Source organism: Arachis hypogaea, chromosome 3, assembly GCF_003086295.3.
Source record: "Arachis hypogaea cultivar Tifrunner chromosome 3, arahy.Tifrunner.gnm2.J5K5, whole genome shotgun sequence".
Lineage (NCBI taxonomy): Eukaryota > Viridiplantae > Streptophyta > Magnoliopsida > Fabales > Fabaceae > Arachis > Arachis hypogaea.
In genome coordinates, this window is record NC_092038.1 from 14,119,182 (window position 1) to 14,142,402 (window position 23,221).

The 23,221-nt window shown below is 29.1% G+C and overlaps 1 protein-coding gene across 1 annotated transcript; it reads left to right on the forward strand.

Annotated features, from left to right (window-relative positions):
• The first annotated feature begins 17,991 nt into the window (after window positions 1–17,991).
• On the forward strand, window positions 17,992–20,329 carry LOC112789617 (RING-box protein 1a). The gene is made up of 5 exons (XM_025831581.2): window positions 17,992–18,271; window positions 18,369–18,419; window positions 18,497–18,556; window positions 19,866–19,937; window positions 20,042–20,329. Exons 1-5 carry the CDS (start codon window positions 18,139–18,141, stop codon window positions 20,077–20,079), a joined length of 354 nt encoding a protein of 117 aa, XP_025687366.1. The 5' UTR covers window positions 17,992–18,138; the 3' UTR covers window positions 20,080–20,329.
• Window positions 20,330–23,221: the final 2,892 nt, after the last annotated feature.

A 23,221-nucleotide genomic window follows, 5' to 3' on the forward strand; every position in this document is an offset into this window, starting at 1 on the left:
GATGTCGTGATAAAGTTGATCAAGACCCGGACTTCAACCGGTTTAGATCCGACTTTAGTGTGACCCAAAAGTAACATGATTTCATCGGGTTTAGGATCGGGTAAGGGTCTCATAAATAGACCCGGTCATTATTTAGGGTCGGGTTCAGGTCACGGTGAACCCGGCTTCACCTAGCCCCATGTGCACCCCTAAGAGTTAGTGTAGTTTTTTATATTTTCGAAAATTGGTTGACTAACAACAATCTCGTCGAGTGAGTTCGTCTGTTATTCAAATTCTTCAGCACCTTCTGCCATAGGTACCGTATTAAGGTCGAATTCAAATGCCATATTATTTGCAATGATAAGCGCAACTTCTTGTAAAAATTTTTGGTTTATACATTATTGTACTTGCAATAGTATTATTCTTGTGATTTTTGAATGAACATAATTGAATTAACGGAACATATATATTAGGGTAGTTTTCATGTTTCATATCTCTATTAAGTCATGATAAATGCCTTAACGGATAAAAAATCAATTACAATTATTAAATATAATTGATATTAATCATATTATCATTATCGTTCTTTATTATTATTAATCTTTATTATATTCTTAAATATAAAAATCGAATTATAAAAGAAAATATTAAATATTGATTACAAAAATGTTTAATAGTAAGAAGATATAATATTATAATTAATATCATTGATAAATAAAATTGATAAAAATATGATATGTGAGATAATAAAAAAGTCAAATAAACAAATAAGACTTATTAAATAATATAAATAAAATAAATTATAAAAAATTTTAGTTAATTATGTCTAAAAAAATTTTGTTTGCAAATTGTTTTCATTCGTATCAGCGTATATATGTCAACTTTTTGCTCATTATCTTTTTCTTCTTTCTAATAATTTTTCTCTCTCTCTCTCTCTCTCTCATTATCGCTGTGCCAAAATTCATAGGGCATGATGATGCAAACCATATTGATATTCCCCATACATGCATGTATATGTAGCTGTCGTGGCCCGGAAGGAAAAACAAGTGGCTCCCATGCATATTTGTCATCATTGACTTCAAAATTTCAAGGGCAGTAAACCCTAGAAGAAAAAAAGAGAAAAGAAACACTGCTCTCACCCTATATTTAGAAGCTAAGGTCAAACAAATTAAAACAAACAAGAGCCTAAGGGGCTAAGAAAAAGGCTATCGTCTTAGCCTTTTTCAAATGCCGCCAGGTCATCTGTCAAATACTACTTACTATTAGTCCATGTCGTGTCATGAAATTAAATTATATTAAACATATATTTAAATATAAATTTGACCTCAAAAGTCAAAAGCATGATTTGGATAGGAAATTAATCTTCTACAAATTGAATTAGGGTTCCAGGATATATAAATTAAATAAATGCATCCTTAGACTGTTTTACAGTGCTTCGGTTTCCTAGGATAAAGATAAATAAATATTAGAGTGCAAACCTATTTAAAGAAACATACCTAAAATAAGTAAACAATTTTAGATATATTTTTTCCTTTTTCTATGTATAATATGACAATAATAAGAATAACTATTTTTAAATTAAAATATTATCTTTTATGCCAAAAAAAAATACTTTTAACTTTTTATTGTAAGAATTATCTCTGACATCATCCGAAATTTTTAAAATAACAGTGATGAGAATTTTTTTAATGAAATTGTTCTTAATAGCAATTAATTATGAAATAATGATAACTAAATTATGTAAAAAATAATACTTTATCTCTTCTCTTTATTTTTATATATCATCTCAGAAATAATTTATAATCGAGTAAGGTATCATTTTTGTCCCCAACGTTTAGAGTAAGTCCTATTTGTATTTCTAACGTTTAAATCGTCTTATTTGTATCCTTGACGTTTATAAAAGTGATTCAATGTTATCCTACTATCAATTATACTAATAAATCAAATTATATTTTTCAATTATTCTTACATGGATGTATTCATTCTCAATTAGGTCTCATTTAGATGTGTTCGATCTTAATATTATACCCACTATTTGTGTTTAGATTCAATTATATTTTTAGAAAAGTGAATTATGTAAATGTTGTAGGAATTAGTTTCAACTTTTGATGAGTTATTTTTCGGAGTGAATCATCGATTCTATCAATGTATTCTAACTCTAGAAAGAGATTTTCAAAACTCAAACTAAAGCGCTCATGATGTGTAGTTGACGGTAGGATAATATTAAATCACTTTTATAAATATATACTAAAATACAAATACACATTAAAAATAAATTTATCCAAAAATATATTAATAATTAATTTTAGTTGCTGATTTTAATATATAAATATAATTTTTGTATATATTATATATAGCATGAAGTCATTGCATATATAGTTTATTTGTATAGACACAGACTGCCTCTACACACAAACAAAGTCAACAACACAACTGTGTGATGAGTTTTCCTGTTGTAAAAATCAATTTTGTTTTTTCAAGGACAAAATATATATATAAACTAATTGAAGGCCAATATTACATATATTTACTAAAACGAAAAATATTATAAGTATTTACTAAGTGTTTTTATATAATTTGATTGAGACCTAATTGAATTATAAAATTTAATACTAATTTAAAGCAGTGTAATTCAAATTATATATGGACAAAATGTTTTAATAACTCGAATGAGAGTAAAATGAACTACATGCACGTAAATATATTTTTAATTTAAAGTGGATTAATTCAAATTACTACAAGTAGCAGCTCAAGGCCATTCGAATTAGTTTCATTCAAATTATCAATGAATGCCCTATAAATATAATTCGAGTTCAATTTTTTTTAATGTATGAAATATAAAATATATTTTTTAAATTTTTAAATTATTAATTTTTTAATAAATTTACAAAACAATTAAAAAAATGATTTAAAAGATGTTAGGAGTACTATAAAAATTTGTAACGTCCCAATGACTTAGATAAATATATGCATGTACTAAAACTTTAAATAAAATACTCGAGATAGTCAATAATAATTTAAAAATTAAAAAATATATATTTTTATCATCTACTTACCTGTATTACTCGAATATTATAAATTTTTATAGTACTCCTAGCATCTTTTAACCCATTTTTTAAAAATTGTTTTGTATGGAATAATTTTTTAAATTTTAAATTATTATTAATTATGTAGAGTATTTTATTTAAAATTTGAGTACATTCATGAATATTTGCATTTAAATTTAATCTTTTTTTAAATTTTTTAATTTTTTAAATTATCATTGACTATGTAGAGTATTTATTTAAAATTTGAGTACATGTGTGTATTTACCTAAGTTACTGAGACATTACAAAATTTTATAGTACTCTTAATATCTTTTAAGCTATTTTTTTAATTGTTTTACATGGAATAAAATATTTTTTTGTAATATAATTTAAATAAATTTATTAAAAAAATTAATAATTTAAAAATTAAAAAAATATATTTTATATTCCATGCATTAAAAAAAACTGAACTCGAACTATATTTATAGAATATTTATTGGTAATTTGAATGAGACCAATTCAAATGACCTTAGACTGCTACTTTTGGAAATTCGAATTAGTCCACTTCGAATTAGAGCTATATTCACGTGTATGTAAAGTTTCATCCTCATTCGAATTACTAAAACATTTCCTTCGTGCATAATTCAAATTACACTACTTTAAATTAGTATTAAATTTTATAATTCTGATAGGCTCATTCGAATTACATAAAAACACTTTATAGATCCTTATAATATTTTTCATTTTGATAGATATGTGTAATATTGACCTCCAATTAATTTATTTATGCATTTTGCCTCTTTTTTTTTTTCAAACCTAACTCATGTTTTATTATGGAAGCTACTAGTATTGTAGTAGAGATTTGATGTTTTGAGCACAATCAATTTAACAAAAGATTTGGTCCTTTACTTATTGTTAAAATTATGAAGGTTTTTTTCCTGTATATTTCATAAATTTATTAGCAAACCCATTTCAGAAATTATTAGTTACATAAAACGTTTGAACATTTTTCTTTTTAAATAGAGGTCTGCTATACATACAAGTCTTTTTGTCTTACAAGTCTTATAAATTGGTATAAGCTAAGCCCAACCAAAAACACACATTACACTCTCACATTAAAGAGTAAATAAATGCACGTTATTCAACCACTTCATGTTTCCAAACGCGCTATTCACCATGCATTATAAATGACTATTTTTCTTCTTTTTCCATGAAAACGAGTTTCTTGCCAAATTTGAAGATAATGAAACTTCAGAAATACACCCAAACAATTACAGAAATACACTCAAACGATTACATAAATATACTCAAAGAATTACAGAAATACACCTAAACGGTTACAGGAATTCAGCCAAACGATTATAGAAATATACCCAAAGAATTACAAAAACTACACCCAAAGGATTTAAGAAATATACCCAAAATTTGTTGAAGTACACCTTATGCATAATTGAGAACTCTTTCTCTTTCTCCTCCTCATCTTCTACTGCTTATTCTTCTTCAAAAACGATTTCAGAGTTTGATGTCAAAAAACAATGGAAATCGAGAATAACAAAAAAAACAGAGAAAAAAACACGTAAATAAAGAAGGAGAAAGAAAATGCAAGAAACAAAAGAAGAAGAAGGTGCAGTGAAAACGTGCAGTAATGGTTGAAGAAGGAGAAAGAGAAGGCAAGAAACGAAAAAAGAGAAGAAGAAGAGGAGGAAGAACGTGCACAAGAAGAAGAAGAAGGTACACTTATAAAGACTTGTATAAAAAAACGCTTATATGTGAAGAATTTCTCTTTTAAATAACCTCAACAAACACCTTTATAATAGTTGGTTAGAGAATCCTTTAACTATAAAGAAAAGATAAATACGTACATCCTTTTGAAATACTTTCAAAATACAATTCAAAATATGGACATATTTCACTGTTACATCCAGCGAAATACCCTAAAAAAGTAAAAATATGGAAAATTTTCAAATTTTGTCCAATCATGTAATTAAATTTTTTATTTAAATAAAAAAATTTACATTATAAGGGTACCCATTAATAGTGGTTGTTAATAATGTTTGAAGGTTTTTTTTCTTTTCAGAAAAGAGTCAAATTTAAAGAAACAAAATAGTCAGAAGTAATTTAAAAAATTAGAGGTAGTCACTATATATACAAAGAGTATCCATCACTGTTCATAACCAATTTTCTTTTTTTGTTTCCATAATTTTGTTAAATATAATAAACAAGAATAATAATTATTTTTTTGGGTGGTCAATTATAAATATTCTTTACTTGAATTATATATATATCTTAGGAAAAACTGGTTTTGCCATAGCCAGATTATCAGCCACCCTAAATTAAAAAAAAAAAGGATATATTATTAGCCACCCTATAAAATGGTCGTTCGTGGCACTATAGTGAATAGTAGTGATGTGTACATGTATACTTAGTCCATGAAAGTCAAAGACAGAAATTAAAGCTTACAACTACAAAAGAAAAAAATTTCCTTGGGACAGAAGAAAAACTTTTATTTAAGAAAATAGTTGAGTGACATTTACAAATTATAAAAAATACATAAAATCTAAAACTAAAAAAAATGAATAAAATTTATGTTAAACTATAGCCTAAAAAAGGTTATAGAATTTTATTACAACAAATTTTATAAAATAAAAACAGAAACAAATTATAAGCATACAACTACAGATTAAACATATAGCAAACACACACATATATGATAACAAACACATCAAGATATAATAGTAATAGTATATCAGGCTTCTATATTATGGGTTACCTGCTACAATCTATAGACTGTATTTTCATTTCTTTAGTTATTTTTCTAATTAAATTGAGTTGACATTTTTTAAATTAGGAAAATTTATGGACTAAATTTATATGTAATTCTATACTTAAATTTAATTTAGGAAAATTTCTTTCTCATCTTTATTCTATACTAAAAACACCTGTTTAAAGTAAAAACAAATAATATAATTAATCGACACTACTTGGGTTGAATAAAGATGTTAACGTTTGAATGATTGAGAACAGGTTCACTAATAATAATTAGTCGTATATAAATAAAGAACTACTGAACCAGCATCAAAAAATGAAAGGTAAAAATAAAAAAAATCACTCACACACTCAAAATGCTAGCAAACATTGTCACTTGATTAGCTAGCGATTCAAGTGATGATTAGTAAGAGATAAAAATTTAGGTGTAGTCGACTTTACGTGAAGTTAATATCTGAGAATCATTAGATGAGTCTCATCTAACGACTCTCAGATATCAACTTTAAGTAAAGTCAACTTCACCTGAGTTTCCACCATATAAGATATTAGATTTGGATCACTCAATGTTATTAAATCGGAATAATTATTATGGTGTATCTTGAAAAGTTTATTTTCTGTATTATATATCATATCATACTGTATATTGTAAAATACATAAATAACAATCATAAATTAAATTAAACCTTCAAAAATCAAATAACTATATAATTTATAATATATATAATAAAAATAATTAAACTGCATGTACGTTTTGCAATTTAATCTTTCAAAAAGATCATAAGTAGCAAACAATTACCATTTATTATTCTCCAAGATCAAAACCTCTTCCCTAAAGTCAAAACCCCTTTTTTTCTTTTTCCGGCTGGAATAATCTCTTTAGTTTTTTTTTTATTTCCTATTACTGATTTTTCCTTAGCATTGATCTTATATTCAAGTTTTTTGGAATTAGAGAGAATAAATCTATGTATGTAGTTATTGGTTTTTTTTTAAGATAATAGTAGTATTTTATTCAATAAAAAAATAAATATAATATCTAAAAATAGGATAAGAGAAACATAAAAAAGAAATTTTTAAATATTTACAAATAAGTAAATTATAAGAAAAAATAATATAAAAAACAAATAGAAAAAAATCTTAAAACATTATGCATAAGATAAAATAGATAACTCCTAATTCAATTTACGCGATGTTGTTAGCCTTTTTTTCGAAGACTCCTCGACATGCTTGAAGACTCCTCGACATACTCGAAGACTCGTCGACACCTCTCCTTCCAAATATTTCAAGCTATATAATCAAAACTAATCGAATTCTATGAGAGCTTGTTCCCTGAAATCTCGTTTGTAATACCAAATTCCTCCACAAATCAAAGAATAAAGAACATCTAAGGTATGAAATGAGGTAAGTTAAAGGACTCTATATTAGCGTCTCCACAAAAAATAAACAATGCATGAGTGATTCTGGTGACTTGCAGATTGGACAAGTTGCCAGAGTGGATGGGTATTGCTAATGGATGAGAAGCAGAACAGGAAGCTTACTATGAAAAATTTTTCACGCAAAGAGCAAAATCTTGTGAGGGATTTTCAATTTCCATAAATGACTCCAAACTAGCCTCTATTGCATGAAGTTTGGACAAAATTCAATGAAAGTATAGTAAAATTGGTAAGCAATCCTGGACCTTGATGCAAGATCATATGTTTTTACTCTATTCATCACCTATTGAATTATGTCTTCACCTTCTCCTAGAATTATAGAGAGGATTCGCTAAACAATTTCTGGAGGGAAAAGATTTGAGATTAATGCTTGGTTCCACTGTTTATTTGACAAAAATAAGTCTTTCACCCATAACAGATGGTAACTATCTGATAGTAGTGTTACAGATGGTAGGACAGTAAAGGGATAAAGAGGAGGGAGTCATGGTTCACTGAAAATTTGGATATCACCAGAACTTACTTTTCAACTAATGCCTTTCTCTACAACTCGCCTCCCTCCAAAAATACTTTGTCAACCCCAAGAAGGTAAGGTTCCTACTTCTATGTGTAAGAACGAAATTAAATCTGAAGTATTTACCTTTAAGTATTCTAGAAAGAAGAGAGTTAGGTTGAGTCACAATTTTTCAGCGCTGTTTATCCAAAAGAACCGGGTTTTGAACCCTGAGATATTTGAAACCAATCCCGCCTTTTTTCTTAGGCTTAGTCATCTTATCCCAACTAGTCCACACTATTCACCTTTTAGAACTTTGCTGCCTCCACTAAAATTGGGTTAGAATATTATGAATTTTATTTAACAGTTGTCTGGAAGTTTAAAACATGACAAGGTGTAGATTAGTATGGCTTCACCAACTACTCGGAGTAATACATGTCTTTCTCCATTAGATAACAAACACTTTTTCCATCCTTGTGTCCTTTTCGGAACATTATCTTTGATTAGTTGAAGGTGACTTTCTTAGAGTGGTTGACAAGAAAAGGTAGACTCAAATATTTATCCCGTGTACCTATGTGAGAAATATTCAGCTGGATTGTTATCTAGAGAGGTTTTAATCAGTATTGGAGTGTTATTACTGAAAAACATACAGGATCGATTTATTAAGATTAACTCTTCCCACTGAAACTCTCATAAGATTCCAATAATTCTAGAATAGAGGCACAATTATTTTTCGAGGCTTTACCGAACAAAATGGAATCATCAGCGAATAGAAAGTGATTTATAGTTTGGCATCTTCTGTTTATCTGGATTTTTCGAATGAGACTGTTTTGCTCTACTTTGTATAGCAAGAAGGAAAGTCCTTCTGCACATAATAAGAAAAGAAAAGGGGATAGAGGGTCACCTTGATGGATACCTCTATTTGGTTTAAAAAAAGTCATAGGCTTAATGGTTTTAGCCAATCTTCGGTTAGGAATTTTCTTCTCAATAAAAGAATTGCTTCGTTACAAGTATAGTTACAAACCAATAATTGACTCACATCAGAGTTTAGTTATGTTTGTCACAAGGGCAAACCAATAAAAATACCAAGAGTATTAGATCTCGGATCGTCTCTCAAAGAAATTACAGTGAGGTGTGCGTATTATCGGTTATGAGGTTCAAGGGAGGTGATTTGCAGATTAGAAGACTACAATCTAAATGGCAAGAAATTTAAAGCAAACAACTAAAGATAATAAATTCTAAAGATGCATTCATGACAAGGATTGAGAATCAATGTTTTCTATCCTAGTCATTAATTTTGACACAAGGATTACCAAGAGTTAAGCCTATTACGTTATCTCAAACATTGGGAGAAGATCAAGTAGGCCTAGTTAATCCCAATCCATAAGTAGCATTAATGGAACAAGATTAAGAAACAACTCTAGATCACCAAATCCAAATTGGGTATTAATGACTCAAGATTACCAAACTTCTCTTTTCAAGTCAAGAATGCTCAAAATCTACTCTAAAACTAAGCCAAACATTTTATCATACACTTGGTGTGCATAAAAATAAAAGCATAATAAATTGCAATAATAATAAAATTTACTACTACCAAATACAAGAAAATAACAACAATAACTCAAACAAGCATTAAAAGAACATAAAACATCAAATTGCATTAAATGAAAAGCAAAATCAACAATAGTTTATAAACATAAAAAGTTACCAAAATGAGAAATTAACAAGATAAACCAAGAAAATTAAGGTAAAAGAACAAGGGAAGGTAAAAGAAAGTAGATGAAAACAAGAATTAAAACTAAAATCTAAGAGATTTTAACCTAAATCTACCCTAATTCTAGAGAGAAAAGGGAGATTCTCTCTCTAGAAAACTACCATAAGACATGTTTCTAACCTAATCTAATTGCTCTCCTCTTTTTCCTTCTTGAATTTGGCCTCAAATACTTCATAAATGAGTTGGATTTAGGCTTGAGTGAGCTCAGAAATAACGCCCAGCGTGTTTCTTTAAGTTGGTCACGTGCTGCTTGTCACGCGTACGATTGAGGCACGCGTATGCGAAAATGAGCAGATAATCAAATTCTTATTTCTTCATAAATTCTCCACTTTTACATGCTTTTTCATCATTTCTTCTATCCAATCTTTGCCTCCTAAGCCTGAAATCATTAAACAAACACATTAAGGCATCAAGTAGAATCAAAGTGAATTAAATTTAGCAAATTAAGCGTCTAAAAAGCAACATTTTTACTCTTAAGCACAATTTAGGAGAAATTCACAAAAGCATGCTATTTCATTGAATAAATGTGAGATAAGTTGATAAAATTCACTAAATTCAACACAAGATAAACTCTAAAATTGGGGTTTATCAGTAAACCTTTCACAACAATAAAATAAGAAAAGGTTGTCAGCAATTCACGAATCCAGTCAATGATTCTCGATTCAAAGCCCAACTTCTCCATAATAGGTTTCACTCATATCAAACTTGAGTGTCATTTCATATTTCAAGCCTCGCTTTTTTGTTTAAGGTAGTGCATACATTCGTGTGCTATAAGAATGTTATAAAAAATAAGTCTACCTTTCAAAAATATACTCTGAGTAGGGTAATTATCTTGTTCATACACCCTTGGAGTCTGTAGATCAGTACCTTTAAAAATATTTTGTAGAAAACAGAAGAAAAATTGATGGGCCTTATCTGAATCATGTCGCTCGCATCTGGGACCTTTGGTACTAGACAAATATTAGTATGGTTAAAACTTTTTAAAATTCTACCTCCAGTAGAGAAATTCTTCACAGCCCAGAACACGTCTTCCTCCATTATATCCCAGTAAAATTGGAAGAATTTAGCCGTCATACCGTCCTCTCCTAGTGCACTCTGAGGGTGGATACTAAAGTAGTTCTTTTTATCTCCTCCATAGAAATAGGTCTTCTGAGTCTACAGTTCATGCTAGCTATAACCTTAGCCTTAAAGTCTGTGAAAAAAGACTCAAGATCCGCCTGATTAGAAGATGTGAAAATACTCTTAAAGTAGTCTCAGCCACCTTAGCAATATCAGCATTGGTTGTTGCCATATCTCCATTATCCCTCTGCAGATGCCATATCTTATTTCTTCTTGTTCTATATTTAAATTTCCGATGGAAAAAGTTTTTATTTTGGTCTCCTTTCTTCAGTCATTTAATTCTAGATTTAATTTGTCTTTTCAATAAAGTTTTTTGTATAAATATGCTTTATCAAGCCGTTGTTCAAGATCAAGTAATTCATTGTGTCCTATGATGCATGATGTTTATTTTTGTTCTAGGAGAGTAGTAACTTCTACAATTTCCTTTTTAGAATTAGTAGAGTAGTTCTTTTGCTAGAAAACCAATCGGTGTCTAACCAATTTAAGCTTCTGAAATAATCTGAACATCGCTGAACCTTCTATATTTGAGTTCCAGTCTTCGCTGATGAAGTTACAAATTTATTCTTCACCACACCAACAGGATTGAAACTTGAATCTTCTCTTTGATCTCTCATATTGGTAGTTAGTGTCCAAAAGGAGGGGGCGTGATCAGAATCTGTCTCTGATAGTTTAAAGACTATGGGTTACAAGTATAATTAGGACCAGGATTCATCAACAGGCACTCTGTCAAGTCTCTTTTGAATTAGTTCACATTCTCTGCATCTGTTACTCCAAATAAATGGTCTACCCACCATTCCCAAATCAATCAACGAGTTATCTCCAATAAAATAATTAAAGGCAGCAATAGAAGAATGAGATTTAGGATTACCACCAAATTTTTTATCTTGATCAATAATGGAATTGAAATCACCAACAATAACTTATTTACCTTAAAGTTGGGAGGGCACCAAAAATATTTTTTGGAACTGAGATAGCCCAATATTCTCATTGTAATTTAAATAAACGCCTACAAAACTTCATTCAATGTTAAGAGGGACATCTTTTATCAAAGCAGCAATATAAAATTCAAAACAACTGATAATCTGAACAACAAAATCACCCTTTCATGCTAACGCAAGTCCATCCGCACTACCAAAAGAATCAACAATTTGTCAATTAGAGTAGTCACAAGTCCAGAATATTTTTTCACCTGTTGAGACTAGTTTTTTGTTTCGCACAGAAAAATCAACTCGGAAGAGTGGCATTGAAAAATCCCTTTAAGGTTGTGAACTATCAGGGGTCTTCCTAAACTCTGACAATTCCATGATAACATTCACATGGATCTTGGGTGCCATTGACCGGCTGGCATCCTCCATCCTCTAATCCACAATTTACTCTTATTCAACACACATCTTCTTGGCCACAAGCTCATGTTCTTTATCGGAGATTTTTCGCTTTGTCCCACCCAATTAGTTAAGTAAATTATGACTATGTCTTGCCATCTGTTTTAGATTCAAATTTTTACTGCTAACTCTTTTTATTATCATCTGATTGACTTCCTGGATTTTATTCATGGAGCCTGTAATATCCTCTAACATAATAGGAGAACCAGATTTTGTAATTGACTGCCAAACTAACTCTGAAATTTGTCTGGAGTATTCTTTTATACTCTTTGAGACTTCATTTCTTTCATCCTTCATATTCATCTTAGAGAAGCTCTCAAGCAACCAAGAAAGAGAGCAAACTTTTTTCTTGGTTGTGAAGGCTTAGATTATTGATTGCTGATGAAATTTCTTACACTATCACTACCATCAATGTCAATTCTTTTTTCTACCTGATCAGACTTAACCCAGTCGCCAATGCTTTTCACTTTAATATCACCTGAGGCAGAGTTTGACATGAAGATCTGGCAGTACTTTGAATCATGTCCAACGTGAGCACAATAGGTGCAGAAGATCCCAATACACTCATCTCAATCCAATTTCCAGCACTTTACCTCATAGAGCAGTCATCCGATTCGAGTCCTTCACCCTTTTATTACTGTTGATCAGAACTCTAGATTTAAGGATTCTGGATTCTTTTTCTCTAATAGAGAAAAAGCCAATATCAATAATCTCACCAATTTTTCACCCAATTTATGACCATCCTCAACAGTCTTGAATTTTTCTGGAAGTTCCAGAATTGAAACCAAATTAAAAAAGAACTAATTCTCTCGTAGTCCTGAGAGTCAGCATTTGTCCACCTCTGAACATGCAAAACATAATCCTTAAAAAGCGCTCAAATCCTTTAGAGAATTCCTTCTCAATTCACGATCGAATAGACTCATAGTACATATCTTCATTCCCTTAGAGAATTCTTCTATCACAAACATTAATTCTTCCTCTTCTTCTATGTTCCTTTGGTTTGGATGTAAAGTTTTTCTTCCTTTTAAGTTCATGATATAAATGAGAGTGTGATAATGATAGAATGAGAGAAAGATAAGAAGAATAAAAAAGTGAAAGAAAGAGAAAAAGTTATAAAAAAATAGATTTAAATGAAAAAAAATTAAAAAAATAAAAAGAAAATTAAAAAATTAAAATTAATAAAAAAATATAGAGACATCAAAAATCTGAGCAGAATAATTAAAAAACTATATTTTTTGATAGATTAATAAGGATTCTCCCCAACACTTATAGTTCTCATATGTACCTAGTTATTGGTATATGTTATTTAGTTTTGTTTTGTTTACATTCATATTATTATATTTTAATAGTCAACCAAATAAGATGATACGTCATTACGTCTACTATAAGAAGGTTGTTTAACGCTGCTAAAATACTTTTGCAATAAACAATAACTAAATTATCTTTTATTAGGTCATATATACTTTGAAGAGATATTCTCCTCTCATCCTCTGTATATATTTTCTTCAATTTCAATAATGCCTTATTGTTGGTAGGATTCACATTGCATTCAACCTATGATTCGACTACAAACAGTTAGAAATCAATGAAGAAAGGGGCCTCATGCACTTTATTTGCGGACAATATTAAATGAATTTGGTGCATCATTGCATGTCATCAACCAGAACATATGGTTAACTTGTATATCAAATATGTTGTATACACACTAAATATCGACTATTAAATCAGCTAATAATAAATATATAATTTAAATAATTTTTAGCGTGTATTTTAACATATATTTTTTATATATATTACTAATTTAATAACTAATTTTTAGTATATATAATTTTTTTTATATTCGTGAGTTTTAATTTGTAGGCATAGACGCATAGTGATCTTGCTTGAGGTATAGTATAATATTAAAAGCTTATCCATAAGATATAAAATTCTTATCCCATATTTAGTTACAACTACTTATTGACTCGAAAATATACCTTCTTTATATTTAAGAATAAATTTTGTCAACACCTAAACGATATTAAATCAAATAAACTCTAATATTATCTTGAAATTGAAATTAAAAATGGTCTTAATGTAATCAAAAATTATCAAAAGGTGAGAGATAATCTACACTTATTAAAAATATACTGTTACTTTATGTATAACATATAGATAATGGATTATTAATGGATTTGATTCCTCTAAAATTATATTATTACTTAGAGAAAAAATATATCATTAATTATTTTTAAATTAAAATAATAAAATTTATAAATAATAAATATTATAAATTTAAAAGTAATTAAAATATTACTTTATTATTTTATTAGTATTATCACTTTAGAAAAAATTTTCATTATTAATGGTGTGAGTTATTATGGTCTTTTTGGTATTCATGGTTGCTTTGGTCCCCATGTGTCCAAGCCGGAGGCTTCCAATATCTAAAAGAAGGATGGCATTTTTTTTAAGATAATTTTATTGAATAGGGCTGCACAAATATTGAATTATTGATGGTATAGAACATTACATTATATAAACTAAACCTACAATTCTAGACAAATGAAATCTATATAGCAAATAATAATTCCAAATCTTCTTACTACAATACAACATCACACTATTAATCGTACAAGAAAAACAACCAGCAGAATTCCTATATTTGAGTTTGGAGAAAGTCTTATCGTTTCTTTTTTTCTGCTGTACAAATGTAAACAGAAACTAAGTGCCTGGGAAAAAAAAAGACAAACAAAATTGAGGATGCTAACGGCCTCAAAAGTTAAAATTAAGAGTTAATACTTAATTTGGTCTTTGAATTTACATATGAATTTTAAAATTTGAATTGTTTTTATTTAATTTTCAAACTTTATAAATATGACTTATATTAGTCATTAAGACAATTTTCGTCACACAAACACTAATGAAACACTGACATAGAAAGTCAGATGCCACGCTGAAACATATAAAATGATGCAGCTTTGATTTTGGCGTTCGAATAGCTCAAAAACGACGTTATATCACGAGAAAAATTTCAATAAACACCACTTACGATGTTGTTTACGGACTATTTAAGTGTCAAAATAAAAATACCGTTGTTTTACAGAATCCAATGTGACATTCGACTATCTACATCAGTGTTCTATTAATGTTTATGTGTCAAAAATTGTTTTCGCGACTCACATAAGTTATATTCGTAAAGTTTGGAGATTAAATAGAGACAATTAGAATTTTAGACACTAAATTAAAGTTCGCTTGTAAATTTAAGGTATAAATTAAATATTATCTCCAAATCTAAAAAGAAGAGACATATACCTCCAATTTAAAAATTTAGTTTGTGAAAAACAAAAGTGCTCAATAAAGCAGAAAAGTTGGTCCTCATCAAGTTGGTTATTAATAGTCTACCTATCTACTATTTAAGTTTGTATAAGATGCTAGTTGCGGTGGCGAAAAAAATAATCTCATTGCAAAAGATGTTCTTTCAGGGAAGAACGATGGACGACCTGGAGTGGCTCTTGTAAAATGGGAGTTGGTTCAGGCACCGAAAAAGTTAGGAGGTTTGGATGTGGGAGATGTGATGGTTTGTAATACCGTCTTATTGTTTAAATGGTGATGGAGGTTTTTAAAGAAGATTGTCCGCTATGAAAGAAGATTGTGTGCTCATGCAATAATTTAAATTCTGGGTAGTTATTGTCAACTCAAGCATTACCAGTAAAAAGGAACCCATGAAGAGATATATGCCAACTGCAAATAAAAGAGTAACATGTCAGAGAAAAGATAATTGACGGACTTGCTATGGAAGTAGAGGATGGTAGATTAACCAGATTTTAGGAGGATACATGGTTACGAGAAGAAAAGTTGAAAGACTCCTTTTCGAAACTCTTCTTGATTTCAAATAATAAAAGATCTGTAACTGGAGACTGTGAATTTTGGAATGGGATAGAGTGAGTTTGAAACTTCCAATGAAGGAAGGAACTCCGCCAATGGGAGACAAAAAATTTGAATCAATTGCTTGATATCTTGCAAGTTGTGAGATTGATAGTAAGAGTACAAGATAGAGTGGTATAAAAATTTGACAAAAAAAATATTTATACTACTAACTCATTTGTGTAAGTATTACAGGAAGAGACCTCAACGGATCATAATATTAGACACAAAACAAGTGGAATCTAGAAATGACTAGTTCTCCTTCGAGTTGAGTTGTTTACTAAGTTTGTGCTAGTAGGCTGGGTTAATACAAAGGATCGATTGAGTAGATTGGGTATCATTGAACAGAGTGATAATATTTTTGTGATGTATAATAAGGAAGTTGAATCTGTGCAATATTTGTTTGTTACTTGTGAGTATGCTTGGCTGGTGTGGTGCACATGGATTACTGATGTGGAACGTGCTTGGAGCATCCCAGGTACAATAGAAGAACATTTTAAAAATTGGAGGACATTGCCTTTAAAAAAAGACTTTCGCAAAAAATAGTTAGTTGGCTTCTTTTCAATTATATGGAATATCTAGATACGTAGAAATGAAGTCATCTTTCAAAACAAGGCAATGGATGTGGTAGATTATGTTGTTAGGTTGTTTTGTTGTTCTAAAGAATGGTGTGATAGCTAACTCATATTGTTGATGGCTATGTTAGTAGGGATGGCAATACTACCCAAACCCGCGGGTACCCACCCTGTCCCTACCCGCTTGGGGCGGGTTCTTGGGCGGGACGGGTTTAGGTTAAACCCGCCCCTACCTGCCTCGGTATATATAATATATATAAAAAAATTAGTAAAATGATTAATCATATTGTATTATATTTAAATTTTTATTTTAATTTATGTTATGTTTATAATGATGGTTATATAAATTTTAAAATTTAATTTTATTTGTTAGATTTTAATAATTATAGGAGCGAGTAGGAGATGGGTACCAGCAGGGACGAAACAGTGTTTAACATTTTACTACTGCAGGTAGAGGCGAGGTGGATTCAATGGGAGTTATTGTAGGGCGGGACAGGGTCGGATAGGGCAAAAACCCGTTCCTACCCGTCCCATTGCCACTCCTATATATCGGAGATGACATAAGAGTTGCTCTGGTTTTTTTTTTTTTTGACAATTATATGCTCCACTTTGTGTATTAAACTTATTCTTTCTTTCAAAAAAAAATTATGCCTCCTCTTTTTTTTGGTACCTTTCTTTAAATTTTGGATATTGTTTTTTTTTTGTTGGACTTGATATTGTTGTTAAAGTAACTGGTATTCCCTAATATCAGACCCACGGACCATGTGAGCCCAACCCATTTAATCACCATACACATACTCATACAAATTACACAACACAATATAGGTCAAGAAACATGTCACGAAAACCAAAGGTCTAAAAATTAGCCTACCAAAAAAAAAAAAGGCTCCAGAAAAGAAAGACATGCGAATTCGTAAATAGATTAAATGGGTCACCAAAAAAAACATTTAATTTTATGTACTCTCAAATATTATAATTAACTTTACAGAGTTGCAACATAACCAAATAATTTTAATAACTAAATTTAATTAAATCAATTTAATAAGTTATTGACACAATTAAAAATCATATAAATGAATTAATTAAATTTAATTATAAAAATAACTTATTTATCCTATTTTTTTATACATAACTACTAAAAAGAACATAATAATAATTAGGTTTTAAATTTATTATATAAAAAATTATTGAAATACATCCATCTAATTAAATAATTTTAAAAAATTCTTTATGTTTCGTTAAAATTAAACTCTAAATATTTAAGATTTGTTTGGATGTTATGATCATTTTTAAAAAAAATTTATAAAAAATAAAAATAATTTTATGTTTAAATATTTTATATAAAAAAATTATTTATTTATTAATTATATTTTGATAAAATAAAATAAAAATATTTATTTATTTATTATATAAATTAAGAAAAACCTTTTTAAAAAAAATATAAATTATAACTTTTAAAAAATATATATTTTTAAATATTTTTATTTTTTATTGTTAAAATCTATCAAATACATTAAATAAAATCTTTTTTTATGAATTTAATAGCTACCAAACAAACATTTAAAAAACATAAACATACGATTACAGGGAGCCTTCGACCGTAGATTCTGTTGCAAAAAAGTTCGAGAAACAACTCAAATAAAAACTCATCCCGGTAACAGCACAGTCCAGAATTCAGAGAAAGAAAGAGATTAATGGCGACACTTGATTCCGATGTTCCTATGGTCCCCGCCGGCGAGCCCTCCAGCAGCGCCGCCGGCCCTTCCACCAAGAAGCCCAAGCGCTTCGAGATCAAGAAGTGGAACGCCGTTGCTCTATGGGCTTGGGGTTCGTTTTCCTTAAACCCTAACTTTTCCTTTTTTTTTGTACGTTTATCTCGCACTTTGAAATTATCAATATCAAGCGCATCTGTTATTGGTTGCAGATATTGTTGTGGATAACTGTGCCATCTGCAGGAACCACATCATGGATCTCTGTAAGTTTCTTCTTTCACTTCAACTACTTCGATTTATGATCTTTCACTTTTAAAATATTTTTGTTTGGTGGTTTTAGGTATCGAGTGCCAAGCTAATCAAGCTAGTGCCACTAGCGAGGAATGCACTGTGGCTTGGGGTAATGTTTCCGTACCATACTCTCATCTTGTTCTTCCTGTTTTAAACATTAATTGCTGATTCAGTGTGAAATAATGTTTTCTCCGCTCATCTTAGGGTTTATGTTAGATTAGATTGAGTGAATCTTATCATACAAATAAGCTAGTGTTCAGTTAGTTTGGTTAGTTTTGTAAGTTTATACCTAAGCTGATACAGTGATGTGTCATGAATATTCCTCAAATCGAATTAACTGAAGTAGTTTTCGGAATTGAAATGCCAAGGAAAAAGAAACAGCTTTTGATTTTTGATACAGTGATGTGTCATGAATATTCCTCAAATTTAATTCTGGTGTTTTCGTTTAAGTCCAAAGGTGTGGATTGTGATGGCCACTTAGGCTGGGATGTAAGCTTTACTGAGTTAGTCTTCAAAATACTTGTTCTTCCTCTATTTTATTTATTTGACTGAAGTAATTCATCCTTTGGTGCATCGATATTGAGTGCATATACATTCAAAGATTTCATTTAAAAGAAATAAACTTGTATCTCTTTATAGGAAGTTAGGAACTGATATTATCAGTGACATCTCTAAAGTTGAACAATAAACATATTGGCATGTTTTATGGAAAGTACATTGCATTTTTCTGACCTTCCAACCGATGGCAATAGTAACAATTGTTACTGAGGAATCATAGTTGTATGTTGTTTTTTTATCAAGGTATGCAATGCATACCATATCCTCTATCATTCTACTGGTATGAGATAACGGCTTTGAATGGTTGATAATTTATCATTCATCTTTTTCCCGAAAAATAAAAAGAAAGTCATCATTCATCTTTAAAGTTTGAACCAAAATATCAAATTTTCTATTTCAAATGCATTTTGAGGTTAGTTGCATGTCCTTGATCCGTGGAGCTATGGCTTGGAGCCTTAGACTATGAGAAATTGAGAATTGACTGTTTTGATTGCCTTTCTATGCTTGTCCATTGGTTTCTTTACCTTCTACAAGTTATGATTATTATTGTGCAGATGCACCAGTTATTTTTTAACAGATTTTTGCTTTTAAAGTATTTCTCTTCTGAGGTATAATCTCGCAGTTTGCTAACTGTGGATGTACTTTTTGGCTATGCAATTTGATTGGATATACCTCCGCAAAAATATTATGCCTTAGAGTTTTTTCTCCCATCTTTTGGGTCGAACAATCAGGGTTTTATAGAATTATTGATGGGCCATTCTGTATCACGTTTGTCTGTCTAGTCGGTTATTGTTCTGCTTAGCATATGAAGAGTTACTCGTAATGTTGCTTGCTCTGGCTTTAACTCTCACTTTATACAGGGGTTTGTAACCATGCTTTTCACTTCCATTGCATTAGTCGATGGCTCAAGACTCGTCAAGTATGTCCTCTAGGTATGTGGGCCTAACTATTTTTACCCTATATGTTTGTGCTGCTATGGAACTCAAAAACTGCACCTCTTGCTGAATGCTGACCTTATCTTTCTGTTCTGGTACAGATAACAGTGAGTGGGAATTTCAGAAATATGGTCACTAGAAGCCTTGTCATGCTTGAGTTCCATGGACATATATGGACCATCTATCCTTAGTTTTTGAATATTTACATCTCCTGTCTGCTATTTTATTTTGCTTGTTCACTTGATATATTATCTCAAGAAAGCCATTTGTCTAATGGAATTTGGTCTACTTGGACGGATAAGCATGTAAAGCTGATTGATGTGAGTAATGCTATAGTGCATTATACCTTTCAATGAAGAGGGAAGATTGCTTCTTTTATAATAGAAAAAGTTGCAAATAATAATAATAATAATAATAATAATAATAATAATAATAATAATAATAATAAATCATGTGCAATACACGTTCTCTAAAATTTTATTGAAAATCTTAGTACTTTATCAAATTTTACTCTTCACCAAAGAATTTCCCAATAATGTTAATATTTATGCAATTCACTTACTCAAATTTCCTTGTTTGTTATTTTCTGTTGGCTTGCATTTTAGTCTCCCTGCTTATGCATCAATTTTTATTCTCATTCTAGCATGTTTGCACGGTCACTTAGTACCATATGCTCTATGCATAGATAGTTTCTTATGATCTTTTTCTCAACCGTTGAATGCACCTTCTTCAGTTCGATTGTGTTGATGATTGTTCTCCAATTTTTCTGCGTGATCCTGATTCTGATAAGTGCTTTTACAAGATCTTTGAAAATGCTACGTCATGTTACCACATACCGAGAGACATTTTTATCATAACTAACATTACTTCACACATTTTTTTAACTAATAAAAAGGAAAAGGAAAGATGAATTTCATTTATCTGCTTTGTAAGTTGGGTGATGTTACATATAATCTCTATTGATTTGTAAAATTATATGCAAATTTCTCTTGAAAATTGATGATATTATATTCAATAGTCAATTTTCTTTTTCTTTAAAATAAGTATGATATTGATATTTTATAAGAGGTGTAATAGTGGGTTTTTAAAGAAGTTGAGATCAATTTTACTAAAACTTAAGAGAAGACCAGTGTAATTTTTATTAATATAAGGGCTTATCTTGCTTATGTATAGTTTTTAAGCTATAAGAGAGTTAAGAACAGTTTGGGTAAATAACTTAAATAAGTTCTTTTGAAAAAAGAACTTAAAGTATAAGGAAACAACTTATAAATAAGTTATTTTGTGTTTGAATTTTTAGTTATAGAAGTACTTATTTTAAAGTTGTAGCGTTTGGATAAATAACTCAAAAAATATAATTTTTTCATAAAAAATAGATATTAAAACAACAATGATAACAAATACTTTTTAATATTAAATGTTGATTTTCTATAACCTAATAACTAATATTACAATTGTTTAGACAATTAATTCTTTATTTGCTCTCTTATTAATTTCATTTTTTAGGTAAAAACTGGTTCTTCTACTTCATCTTCACTCGTAACGGTATTCTTGTGTTGGTAAATAGTAATAAAATTTTAATTCACAATAATCTTGATGGCAATGCCAAAAAAATTATTGTGTAATTAGTGTTTGCTGTTTTATTGTGTATGATATGGTAGATAAAAATAAAAAATAAATGTGAAATGTGTGTCAATGCATATTTTATTACTTTTTTTTTACTTTTATTAGAATCCCCTCCTCTTTTATTGGGGTGAAGAACTTGCTATAACTAATTATAAAAATAACAGCAGATATATGAAAATAAAATCACATGGAAAAAAAAATAAAATTAAAACTGAGATTTTATATCACACACAATGTTAAATACAAATTTAATAATAAAAATAGAGTGATAAAATAATAAAAAAAGGAAGAAATATATGCAATAGGTGATTCAGATGAAACATTGTTTTAAAATAGTGGTGAAAGGTCAATATTTTGAGCAGATAAATCATTACGTGAAAATGATAATCAAAGGCCAATGTTTCTAGTAGATGGAAGCTTGGGTGAAAATGATGATAGAGAGCCAGTATTTTTTTTACAAAATCAAGAATGAAAGTAGATTTTTTTGTTTGATGTCTTTTTTTATGAAAATGATAGAATGACTTATCAAAAAAAAGAAATCATATATTTCTACTTTTTCAAAAAGTTATGAATTAACTTTTCGTAAAATTAAAAGTTCTTTTAAAAATAATGTCAAATATGCATACCGTCACTTTTCATAATTCAAAAGTCAGAAAATTCCTACTCCCCAAACCGGCTCTAAATAAGCATGTAAACTGAAATGTCGTTGATACCTTTTTTTGAGAGAGAGAAAGGGCGGGGTTTTGAAAGTGGGAAGTGCTTCAGTAGACTCTATCCATTTGAATATACAATTCACTTTTATTTTTAAGTATACTATAAAATTAGAATCAATGTAAATACACCAAAGTATATTGATTTCTATTGTATCAAAAAGGTGTAAGTGATTCATATTATTTAACTATTTTATGTTTAAATACACTAATTCTTAGTATGCCAAAAGTAAAAGTGATTTATATTTTGAAGGAGGTTAGATATTGTAAATGAGCACTATCAATAGATTTAAAGGCTAATCCAGACAAAAGTTGAAGCGCACCTCAGTTCACAAGTAAAACTTACCTGTACTCAATTTTTTTGGATTGTTTTGTACTCAGATTAAATTTGCGTGTTTTGTGGTTAACAATAAGAAGAATTAAAATGAGATTTTCAGTTTTCTGATTTTCTTTTTCCTAAAACTTTTCTATATCTTAGTATTAATCTTATTTTCTTTAGTTTTTCTCATTCAGATCTAGAGTCAATTTTAATTGACTTTTAAAAAAATACTTGTATTTTTTATTTAAAAAAATTAATTTTTAACAGACAAAAATTATTTTACATTCGAATAGATTTTTTAAAAAAAAATTAAATATTAAAAATATCTTTTATTTTATTTTTTTTTAAATAAGATATTGCTAATTTGTTTTTTTAATATATTTTTAAAAAAAACTCTATTTAAATAAGTTTTAAATTAAATAAAAATATTTTATTAAAAAAATACTTTTTCACTAAAAAAAATTAATCCGAACTAGCACTTAATATTTTGATGTTGGTTGTAGTTTAATTTTGTTAAAAAAAAATCTCACATTCTTCTATGTTACAGGCATCATTGGTGAATCGTATCGCATCATCATCCTAATCTTTGATCCTTTTTTTTTTAAAAAAAATGCGCTAGATCCAGATGT